Genomic DNA, 11,836 nt, shown 5'->3' on the forward strand with positions numbered 1-11,836 from the left:
TGATCATTGAGTGCCTTTACTTTTAAATACAAGTTTATTTTTATTACAGTACACATTCACTCAGAGCCTTGATTGTTCTAAAGCTTCCTTTTGTCTTTGACATTTCTCATCCTCTTCTCCTGACCCTTTATCATAGAGGACATTTCTGAAAAAAGTAAATCATTATTACTTAAAATGCATTTTGTAGAGTTTCTTCAAAGAAACTGTGTTTTCAAGATAAACTGTATTGTCCCAAAGGTGGCAGTTATCTTATCGGACATAAACAGCAATGGAATTTTTCTGGATTAATCAGGAATTTCTGTTTTCATCAACTTGACCTATCCCCAAACCAATATAATCATTGTCCTGATTCTCTGTGTCCTGATGACATTCCAGTTAAACAATTTGGTCTGGTACGTGAGGCAGAGAGGGCCAGACATAATAAGGAAGTCAGGATTCTCACAACTGTTATGTTTGGACAACATTGGGCAAATTCAAAACTCCTAATACAGATTCAGTTCTTTAGCACTGATGTCAGTCACTAACCACTGTGCTGCACAGCAGTCAGATGAACAGAAAAAAACACTCTGTTCAACAAACCTTGGTTCTTCATCTGCAAGTCCTCCACTATGTTTTGGAGGCTGTCCAGTTTTCCATGCAAGTGCTTGCATGTGTGTCCTGTAAACTCAGCCTGCGGATTGGCCACTGGACAAACATTTCAAGTGAAACCACAAGTTACTCACTCAGAAGTCATCAAATTAGAGTTCTGAAATTTAAAACATTATTATGATGCCATACTGTAAAGTAACCAAGGTTCTCCAAGGCCATTTCATTGGGGACATTGTCTCCCACATTGGTTACACAACAGAGTTGTAATAATGCTGAAGGCAGTGGGACTTACATGTGTGTGTGTCTATGAGAGAGCTTTCTGCCTGAGTCCTGCTCTGTGGTGGAGGTGTGGGGTTGTGGTCAGATGTCAGAAGCGAGTGTACAGGGGACCTGCGGCCCAGTGCCATGGCTCGAGAGGACGATGTGTAGCAAGGCAGAGATGCAGCAAAAGAAAAGTCATGGCCTGTAGAAATAGCAACAATGTCTGAAGTGGAGGAATGGTTAACTGCTGAAAAACTGTATACCTTGAACATATGTTTGAAGGGGGACCACAGGGATGATAATGGGTCTAGTAGAGTGATATGAAAGGTGAAATGAGGAAAATAAAGCACATGATTGGTTGAGTGTGTTAAAATGTTTGATTGTACTAACAGAGAAACTCACTGGCGCTTGAGAAGGTGCTGTTTAAATTCCGCTCATCCAGATCAGTTGTCCTAAGGAGGTGAGCCACACCACTGCACATATTGCATACACAAACATGCATTAGAACGAAGCCACAGACAGACACTGCACATTCATGTGGCCTGAGGATTAGTAAAGCCAAAATACAGAGGTAGGGACCGGTTGCCAACAGCCATGCTCAGGCAGTCAGAAACAAGAGGTTCAAGGATACATGCTCTTACCTGCTGTTGGTCCCCTTTATCGTTTTGGCATTGCTTGTAACATTTTTGGTCACTTCGTTGCTGTAACAGACATTTTTATTGCATGAAATTTGAATGAAAGAAGCTCCACATGATTGTAGTTGATGGGTTGATTGAGAACCAAAAAGAACACAAGCTCTGCATACATTGAGAAACATGTCACATGGCTGTGAAACATTTTTGTGAAATAAACCACTGTGGTTTCAGAAACCAAGAGAATGACGCACAACAACAAAAAATGTGTGGGGGAAAACACTAGTAGCATGGTGATCTTTAACGTCACACAGAGACTTACAGTGTGGTCCTGTGATCCCTCTCTGGAACAGAGCTCCTTCTGAGGGTGCTTTTGTTGGTGTGTGGTCCAGGATTTTCAGAAATCACACCTCGTAGCTCTTTGACTAGGGACCGCAGCTCCGTGGTGGGGCTTTCCAGCAGCTGCTGAGGTTTCAACTGTAAGAGGGGTGAAGAGATGCTGAGTAAAATACCATTATGGGTTACACTATATTCAACACAAAAATCTATTGTTGACCACCTGGCATACTTCCATGCTTTGAATAAATTGGCTTAGATCCGGCTGTTCCGGAGTCAAGTCAAATGGTTGATGAACGAGTCTGTCATGCTGCCACAGGAATGCAATCAGGGAGTGTTTTTAATTTTGGGGAAGTCAGATGTGCTGAGCTTGTGTCTTTCTTTTCCACCACTGAAAAAACCTCAACAAAGCCAGGCCCTGGAAGGATTGGAGCCACAAGGCATTTTGTAGGAAGTTTCTGTATTGATCTACCTCTAGCAGGCACTTTGAGCTGTGCTGGCTGGAGGGTAGTGCAGTCAGGGCTGTTGGGCTGGAGAGGGAAGCACGCTGAGCATTCCCTGTGGCTCGCAGGTGTTGGCCCTGCAGCTCATGCAGAAAAGACACAGCACTTGAAAAAGCATACATACAGCATAGAAGGCTATAGACAGTTTAGAGGAGAAAGGATATTCTGAGTACAATGCAAATCAAACAATAAAACAGCATATGCATTAGACCTCTATAGAGGCAGATGGACACCCATCCTAGTGAGCTGTACCTTCACATCCAGAGCATGCTGCAGCTTCAGCCGTACAAACTCCTGCTCTTGCAACTGGATGAAGTCTTGACAGTGGACAAAGCTCTCAGACATCTGAAGAACATCGTAGGTGTAAATGGGGGTCAGTCAGAGCGAGATGTATATTTCTGTTCATACTGTGTGATAAAGTAAGTAAATACAAGGTAGTGCCACACCACCTTGTGTAGGGCCGTCTCCAGTTTGGCCACTTTCTCCCTGAGCCGTCCCTCCAGGGAGCGGACGGTCTCCACCTCCGCTGCCACCTGTCTCTTCTCCTCAGTGACTGAAGCCAGCAGCTGGATCTGACGCTTACTCTCTAGACTCTGGTAACGCTTCTCCTGGGAAGGGAAAGACCATATTGAAGGCAGATTATTATGCATTTAAGTGAACACAAGAATATCTTGCTGTTTTAAATCCCTACTTAATTAAGGACACAGGGCTTTTATCTGTGTGGAAGCCAGGGCATGTGTAATAACGATAGACACGATGTGGAGCACTAAAGTAAACATTGAGGTGTTCTTACCTCGGTCAGTTTGTCCATGGTCTCCTCCAGGAGCTGGATTCGGCCCTGGAGAGTGTCAATCTGTTCCCGCTTGGCTGTTATCTGCTTCTGCATCCCCATGGCAACCCTCAAGCCTGGACAGAGAAAGGGGAGACAGGGCAGAGAGGATCGAGTCAATCAAGGTCTATCTACTCTCATCTCTTTCTGTCGATTCAATGGAGGAGGAAATGAATCAACCAAATCCAAAAGGTGAAGTGTCACAATGAGTGACACAGAGCATGAAAGATAACAGAAGGGCCCGCACACTGAATAAGCTCCCAATTACCACATTTATCGACCACGTTTCGATCCAACACGGATCTTTGTCATGTTAAAAGAGCAGCCATTTGGGGGGGGGGGGGGGGGGGGGGGGGGTACAAAAATTCTCATTACTTCCAGAACTATTTACTTATCAGTGTCCCTAGTCAGTCCTCTCTCATCTAAAAACTCATGCATAAAACACATACTGTAGACTTCCCATAACCATATAAACACAGATCTCCGCTATAATATAATGATCTCAGTGATGTGCAGTGCTGACCGTGTCCGTCCGCTCCCTCCAGGGTCCTCAGGGTGCTCCTGGCCTGGTCCAGCTCAGCTCGGGTGGTCTTCAGCTGGGCCTTCAGACCCACCACCACGCCCTCCTGCTCTTCACTCTTACTGCTGTGGAGCCTCTTCAACTCCTCATACTCCTCTGGAGGACAGACAGATGGTGAACAAGAAAAACAGACAATACATGCTGTACTGTTTTCCAACACAGTCTAGCAACATGATCATTGTTCTTGCCGTTTGCCACTGAAGACCTGTATTTTTCCCTAAAGACTGGAGAAATGGAAGCCGTTAAATCAAATCACTGAAAGGTCTTTATTATTGCAGAATTAATAAAGATCATAATTCATACAAAAACGTTAGCATATAAGTGTTTGAATGAACAGAGAGTCGATGCATCATTTTATCTGTGAGGGGAATATTCTCATCTGAAAGCCATCTAAACTCAGCAAAAAAAGAAACATCCTCTCACTGTCAACCTCGTTTATTTTCAGCAAACTTGTGTGTAAAAATATGTGTAAATATTTGTATGAGCATAACAAGATTCAACAACTGAGACAAACTGAACAAGTTCCACAGACATGTTATTAACAGAAATGGAATAATGTGTCCCTAGGAAAAGAAAAGGGTGGGGGTGGGGGGTGGCCACCAGCTGCATTAAGTACTGCAGTGAATCTCCTCCTCATGGACTGCACCAGACTTGCCAGTTCTTGCTGTGAGATGTTACCCTACTCTTCCACCAAGGCACCTGCAAGTTCCCGGACATTTCTGGGGGGAATGGCCCTAGCCCTCACCTTCCAATCCAACAGGTCCCAGACGTGCTCAATGGGATTGAGATCCGTGCTCGTCACTGGCCATGGCAGAACACTGGCATTCCTGTCTTGCAGGAAATCACACACAGAACGAGCAGTATGGCTGGTGGCATTGTCATGCTGGAGGGTCATGTCAGGATGAGCCTACAGGAAGGGTACCACATGAGGGAGGAGGATGTCTTCCCTGTAACGCACAGCTTTGAGATTACCTGCAATGATAACAAGCTCAGTCCGATGATGCTTTGACACACCGGCCCAGACCATGATGGACCCTCCACCTCCAAATCGATCCCGCTCCAGAGTACAGGCCTCGGTGTAACGCTCATTCCTTCGACGATAAACGCGAATCCGACCATCACCCCTGGTGAGACAAAACCTTGACTCGTTAGTGAAGAGCACTTTTTGCCAGTCATGTCTGGTCCAGAGACTGTGGGTTTGTGCCCATAGGCGGCGTTGTTGCCGGTGATGTCTGGTGAGGACCTGCCTTACAACCGGCCTACAAGCCCTCAGTCCAGCCTCTCTCAGCCTATTGCGGACAGTCTGAGCACTGATGGAGGGATTGTGCGTTCCTGGTGTAACTCGGGAAGTTGTTGTTGCCATCCTGTACCTGTTCCGCAGGTGTGATGTTCGGATGTACCGATCCTGTGCAGGTGTTGTTACACGTGGTCTGCCACTGCGAGGACGATCAGCTGTCCGTCCTGTCTCCCTGTAGCGCTGTCTTAGGCTTCTCACAGTACGGACATTGCAATTTATTGCCCTGGCAACATCTGCAGTCCTCATGCCTCCTTGCAGCATGCCTAAGGCACGTTCACGCAGATGAGCAGGGACCCTGGGCATCTTTCTTTTGGTGTTTTTCAGAGTCAGTAAAAAGGCCTCTTTAGTGTCCTACCTTTTCATAACTGTGAACTTAATTGCCTACCGTCTTAACGACCGTTCCACAGGTGCATGTTAATTCATTGTTTATGGTTCATTGAACAAGCATGGGAAACAGTGTTCAAACCCTTTACAATGAAGATCTGTGAAGTTTTGATTTGGATTTTTACGAATTATCTTTGAAAGACAGGGTCCTGAAAAAGGGACGTTTCTTTTTTTACTGAGTTTATGACAGCCAGTGTACCTGTGAGGCAGACCAGTTGCATGCGTTGCACCTCTAGCTCAGCGGTGAGCTGCTGTTTCTCCAGCGTCAGCTCCTTGACACAGCAGCTCTGTTTGGACAGGCCAGCCTGCTGTACTCGCCTCTCCTGCTCCAGCACCGCCAAACACTCCTCACGCTGCTCCAAGCACGTCTGTAAAGGGAGGGACTCAGCAGGGTTGGAACGGTATATAGTAGGATAGCTTTGAAAACACACCCAAAAAGAAAAATATGGAGTATTATACAATCCAAGACAATGAACAAGTCTGAGGATTCCCCTTAGCAGCCTGAATGACCTCAAAATCTGGTCTTGATTTAGAAGCATGCCAAGTTCCCCCCCAGAGGGGCAGGAGACAACCAACCTTGAAACTAAAGTAGATGATCAAAACTAACTAACTAGCCAACTAACTAACCCTTAACTGTTGGATCTCCAGCTTGTGCTCATTGAGCTGGTTGCTGAGGCGGCTCTTCTCGTTGTGCAGGGAGTCAATGCTACGTCCATGCTGCACCGTCCTCTGGGTGGTGCTCTCCATCTGCAGCCGCAGCAGGTCCACCATCTTCTCCCTGTCCTCCAGCTTGAGCCTCAGCACCTCAGTCTCTGCCCTGAGGGCCTGGCAGCTGCCCTGGGCTTCCTCCAGCCTGGCCCGTCCCTGCTGCAGCTCCCTGTCCCTCTCCTCCAGCAGCGCCAGGACCTTCCTCAGCTCCTCGTCCCGGTCACCCTTCAGGGCTTGCAGCCGCAGCTCCTCGTCCTTGGCCTTGTTCAGCTGGTCTGCGGTCAGTTCCAGCTCCCGTCGCACCACAGCCAGCTCCTTCTGCTGCTCCAGCTGATGCTTCTCGCTCAACAACTGGCAGAGACAAAAAATAATGAGTGTTTGACAACTAAAGCCTTGGTGTCATCTTCCATTAAAAAAATAAATGATGCTTGGTCTGCTCCTGCTCCAGGGCCAGCTGCAGCTCTGACTGACCCCACACACATAATACACTACTGACTCTTATTCAAACATCTGTTTGATTTCATGGGTTTGAAATGATAAAAAAATAAAAAAAAACTTATCAAAGCCAGATTCATATTTATATATCAAACACAATGACAACACTGAGTTGCTGGAATCAAAGAATGTGCAATGTTAACATAGTGTACCTCTTTCTACAGCTGCAGGGAGCTAAGGACGTACAGTATCCTTGCTGTTTGTGTCTGAGGCTGGGCTGTATTACCGTGAGCTGGCAGAGCCGAGAGTCCAGCTCCTCTGTCTGCTGGAGGGATCTGTCTCTCCCTCTCTGGGCCTCCCCCACCTGAGACTGGGCCTCGGCCAACAGCATCTCCAGAGCACCCACCTGGTACACAACATCATGACAACCCAAAGCATCAGAACCTTCACATAGAATATTACAATGTCTCCCTCCTAAACCTTTGTTTGAAAAGACTAAGGCCACTCTATTATTCTACATCACAACCGGCATGTGTGTGTTAGCGGTAACCTTGTCTTCATGGCCCTGCTGGGTGTCCAGTAGTTTGGAGCGCAGGACAGAGAGAGCTGACTCCAAGTCATTGACCTGACACTGGTGCACTGAAGCCTGGCTTTCACCTTGTTTTCTGGTGAAAGGAAATAATGCATTCATTTGGACACTTTCTGAAAGATTTGACTGAATGAAAAGATGAGTGACTATATACATTTATATTCATTTTTTTTGCATTTTACCCAGTTTTTCTCCCCAATTTCGATCTTGTCTCATCGCTGCAGAAGTGAAGGTTGGGTCATGCGTCCTCTGAAACATGACCCACCAAACCGCGCTTCTTAACACCTACCCGATTAACCCAGAAGCCAGCTGCACCAATACGTCAGAGGAAACACTGTTCAACTGACAACTGAAATCAGCCTGCAGGCACCCAGCCTGCCACAGGGAGTCGCTAGACTGCGATGAGCCAAGTAAAGCCCCCCCGGCCAAACCCGGACGACGCTGGGCCAATTGGGTGCCGCCCTATGGGACTCACGGTCACAGCCGGTTGTGACACAGACTGGGATCGAACTCAGGTCTGTAGTGACGCCTCAAGCATTGCGATGCAGTGCCTTTGACCGCTGCGCCACTCGGGAGGCCCGAAAATAGAGAGCTTTGAATTTAATTCAACTCAGGAAATATGTAGATATAGTATTGCTAGATAATTCATGTCGCTCACTGTAACAACTCCACCTGGACATGCAAGCTGGAGGCACTGCTTCTGGAGCTGCTCAATTTCTCAGTCAATATCGCCACCTCCTGGTCATGAGTGGTAGTGAGCTGCTCCATTCTGGAAAAGAGTAAAGCAACTCAAGCAAGGCAACTTTACATGTCACCTCTAGGAACTTGCCTCGAACATACATGCGGTTTTAGGGTTACAACAAATTCTATACCAGATGGCCTTACATGCAGGTAATGTGTGGGCTAATCAGATTAGAGAATGACTGTAATCCCAAGTCACTGAGACAAGAATTGTGGAAAGTTAATGAATATGCACCTTTCGCTTTGCTCCTTCAACATGATCTCTGCTTTCTCTTGGCATTTCTGTTCTTGAATCTCCATCTGCTCCTTCAGCTGGCACAATGAGTTAGGAATGGAAAATACAATGTCAAGAACAACATTTCAAACCCTTGATAAAAGTGTTGTGTTAAATAAAACATAACACACTGTCTTACCAGCAGAAGGCTTTCTCTCAGACTGTGATTTGCATGCTCCAAGTCGTGTAATACTTTCTCCACTGCAACACCCAGTGCGTCCTGGCTGGTGTACAAATTGTTTCCACAACGTTTTTCGTAAGCCAACAGCGTGGAGTACACCTCCTGTAGTGTCCGCTCCCTTGACTCTGCTCTCCTACTCTGAGACTTTGCTTCATCCTCAGCCTCCAGGAGCCTCTGGTCCCCGGTCTGTTTAGTGGCTTGCAGATCCCTGATCATTGCTTGCATTTTCCCCATTACATCTGCCTGTTTTCTGCTCTCTTTCATTCTGAGGGACAAAACAATTAACACCCAATTGACACTCACTGGTTGAATTAACGTTGTTTCCATGTAATTTCAATTAAATTAGGTGGAACCAACGTGAAATAGATGTTGAATTGACGTCTGTGCCCAGTGGGCATTGAAGGGACTGTAAAACATGTCCTATAGTCCCGTTGCAAAGAACCTGTATGTGTCCAAAGGTATACAGTACAAATGGCCTACAGTGCAACAGTTTCAGATTCAATTACCTTAGATCAGCCAGGGCATCTTTCTCAATCTGGAACTCCTGCAATTTTGTCTGCAGCTTGATGATGGACTGACGGAAGTAGAACTTCTGCTGTTCATGAAGCTCATGTGTCTGAAAAAGTATTAGCAAAGGTTGCAATCAATGGCACCTCGTGGCAAAGAACTGCATGGATTTTGATATTAGAATCATTGAGTTCAAGAGGCCATCCACAATAATATATAACTCTCACCAGGAAAGGAGAAGAAAAATAGGACTGTATCTCACACTAACCTCACTCAGCTGCTTTTGGAGCTCCGACACCTGTTGAGAGTAGTCCCCTATTGCATTTTCCAAAACATCTTTCCCAGGGAAAGTTATGCCACTTCTGACCAGCTCCAGGCCATATGTAAGAGGCTGGATCACAGACAGCACTTCTGAGTTCTCCTCCGATGAACCATCTGTAAAATAAAAAAATGTAGTGGCAATAAGGAACACTTATCACAGCAAACTACTACAAGTAGTTTCATAATTCAAAATAGGCTAGTGACATATTTGGTTGTGACAATAGCTCCGATGTGTAACTGTATAGCTAGTACTGGCTATATTTTTCTTCATGACACAAGAAAACCACATACTCACCCATAAAGATGGGAAAGTAATTCATTTGTGAAGGTGAGCTGCTGGGACATGTGCGTCCCATTTTCTCCATGGTAATTTTAGTTGCATGTTCCACCTCTTCTTGCAGCATTTGGGTCTCCTTGGTTCGTCTGTCAAGCTCCTCACTGTAAAGAAAGAACGTAACAAACTTGCTTCCAAATGGATGATGGTTCATGGTGCAAAAGGCAGACAATCTGTTTTCAAATACTAGTGTTATGAAAAAGGATGTGGGAGTTAGTTAACTAGAGTAATTTAAAGAAAAGGGCAAAATTACCTCAACTCATCCAGATTGTTGTACCTTCTAGGGACAGTGCTTGTGTCATTTGTACCTGTAAGGTAGAGGTAGCTTGCTAAATTAGAAAGCCAAAGAGGGATTGCTCAGTGCTGCCACTGATGCCAGGAGAATCAGCACAGTGATGTGATAAGACCGTGAACTTTGCTAGAATGTTAGTAGTTAGCAACGTTATACACTATATATACACACAAAAGTATGTAGACACCCCTTCAAATTAGTGGATTTAGCAATTTCAGCCACACCCGTTGCTGACACGTGCATAAAATTGAGCACACAGCCATGGAATCGCCATAGGAAACATTGGCAGTAGAATGGCCTAATTGAAGAGCTCAATGACTTTCAACGTGGAGCTGTCTTAGGATGCCACCTTTACAACAAGTCAGTTAGTCAAATTTCTGCCCTGGTCAACTGTAAGTTCTATTATTGTGAAGTGAAAACGTCCAACGGCTCACCCACGAAGTGGTAGGCCACACAAGCTCACAGAATGGGCCCGCCGAGTGCTGAAGAGCGTATAAATAGTCTGTCCTCGCTTGCAACACTCAGTACAGAGTTCCAAACTGCCTCTGGTATCCACGTCAGCACAAGAACTGTTCATCTGGAGCTTCATGAAATGGGTTTCCATGGCCGAGCAGCCGCACACAAGCCTAAGATCACCATGCACAATGCCAAGCGTTGGCAGGAATGGTGTAAAGCTCACCACCATTGAACTCTGGAGCAGTGGAAACACGTTCTCTGGAGTGATGAATCGCGCTTCACCATCTGACAGACTAATCTGGGTTTGGCAGATGCAAGAACACAACCTGCCCCAATGCATAGTGCCAACTGTAAAGTTTGGTGGAAGAGGGCTGTTTTTCATGGTTCAGCTTAGGCACCTTAGTTCCAGTGAAGGGGCATTTTAATGTTGCAGCATACAATGACATTCTAGACGATTCTGTGCTTCCAACTTTGTGGCAAGTTTGGGGAAGGCCCTTCCTGTTTCAGCATGACATTGCCCCCGTGCACAAAGCGAGGTCCATACAGAAATGGTTTGTTGAGATCGGCGGGGCCAGACCAACTCCATATTAATGCCCATGATTTTGAAATGAGATGTTCGACGAGCAGGTGTCCACATACTTATGTAGTGTAGCTAGCTAACGTTAGTTAGGTTAATTTACTTACTTGTTGTTGGAATCTCGTGCAATAAATCATCAAACAATTCAGAGGATTTGTAAATAGATAAATTACTATCTTTGGATATGGAATTTTGAAATCCAGATGACATTATCAGTTGGTTAGCTAGCTAGCGTATGGGATAGCATGAGGAAATCAACCAGCGCCTGCAAGCAACAAGTAGTAGCGAAGCTTCATCGCCATGGAAACTGTTGATTTCGCGCTTTCTTCACTCAGAGTTGGTGGATTTTAGAAACAGGCACTCCCCAAAGTTGTTGCTAAATCTGGACGTTTGTAGATACCATCTCAAGAACAAACAGAAATATGGTTACTTTTCCGTTAAAACAAAATATTGAAGGGTAGTAAAACATAGTTACCACAGCCATTAAGCCATATGCCGCGTTCAACACAACTGGGAACTCGGAAAAATACAAGGTCAAATCATGACGTCAGTGATCTTCAGGCCGGAAAGTCGGCGCTCTAGAAAGAGGCCGAGTTCCCTAGTTGGATGACCGTTCAAATCGATATTTTTCCCAATCGGATCATTCCGAGTTCCCATTGTTTTGAACGTTCTGAAGTCGGAGATTCCCGAGTTCCCAGTTGTTTTGAACACGTCATGGTAATTCGGAAATCTTCGACGTCCGACTTCAGTGCGTTCAAAATATCTGGGAACTCGGGAAAAAAACGAGCTCCGACTGGGAACAATCGATTTGAACGGACTTCCAACTCGGACCTCTTTCTTGACCTGAAGATCCTGACGTCCATTACGTATTTTTCCCGAGTTCCCAGTTGTTTTGAATGCAGCATATGATGGAAACCCTGTCCGTCGTTAGCCTACAACGTGTCGTCATCCACTGGTGCAAGATGTTGGATGTTGTAGTCTCGCAGTTTGTTTAGACAACGACCGTTTGAT

At 45.7% G+C, this 11,836-nt stretch overlaps 1 protein-coding gene across 4 annotated transcripts; it reads right to left on the reverse strand.

Moving 5' to 3' along the window:
• Positions 1-11,731, reverse strand: LOC106585732 (coiled-coil domain-containing protein 158). 4 transcript variants are annotated; one of them, XM_014172294.3, is made up of 23 exons: positions 10,933-11,730; positions 9,754-9,808; positions 9,462-9,604; positions 9,114-9,280; positions 8,845-8,954; positions 8,297-8,603; positions 8,119-8,195; positions 7,801-7,911; positions 7,104-7,218; positions 6,840-6,959; positions 6,038-6,469; positions 5,610-5,778; positions 3,673-3,825; positions 3,114-3,226; positions 2,770-2,928; positions 2,573-2,665; positions 2,290-2,397; positions 1,804-1,958; positions 1,491-1,550; positions 1,240-1,322; positions 881-1,051; positions 580-684; positions 1-145 (listed from the first exon to the last, which is right to left on the reverse strand). In XM_014172294.3, the coding sequence occupies exons 1-23, from the start codon at positions 11,033-11,035 to the stop codon at positions 78-80; spliced, it is 3,177 nt and encodes a 1,058-aa protein (XP_014027769.3). In that variant the 5' UTR covers positions 11,036-11,730; the 3' UTR covers positions 1-77. The 4 variants fall into 4 exon arrangements, with proteins under 4 accessions (XP_014027769.3, XP_014027771.2, XP_014027770.3 ...); XM_014172296.3 differs by having other exon boundaries at positions 11,301-11,729; XM_014172295.3 differs by having other exon boundaries at positions 1,252-1,322; positions 10,933-11,728.
• Positions 11,732-11,836: the final 105 nt, after the last annotated feature.

This window comes from Salmo salar, chromosome 24, assembly GCF_965601325.2.
Source record: "Salmo salar chromosome 24, fSalSal1, whole genome shotgun sequence".
NCBI lineage: Eukaryota > Metazoa > Chordata > Actinopteri > Salmoniformes > Salmonidae > Salmo > Salmo salar.

What these genes read in the sequence shown, in the direction of transcription:
- LOC106585732 (XM_014172294.3), bottom strand. Translation starts at nt 11,035, where the DNA reads ATGTCATCTGGATTTCAAAATTCCATATCCAAAGATAGTAATTTATCT. An exon ending in GATGCCCTGGCTGATCTAAG is followed by an intron (nt 8,604 to 8,844) that starts GTAATTGAATCT and finishes TTTGTCCCTCAG; the next exon opens with AATGAAAGAGAGCAGAAAAC. An exon ending in GCTCAAAGTGCCTGCTAGAG is followed by an intron (nt 1,959 to 2,289) that starts GTAGATCAATAC and finishes CCCCTCTTACAG; the next exon opens with TTGAAACCTCAGCAGCTGCT.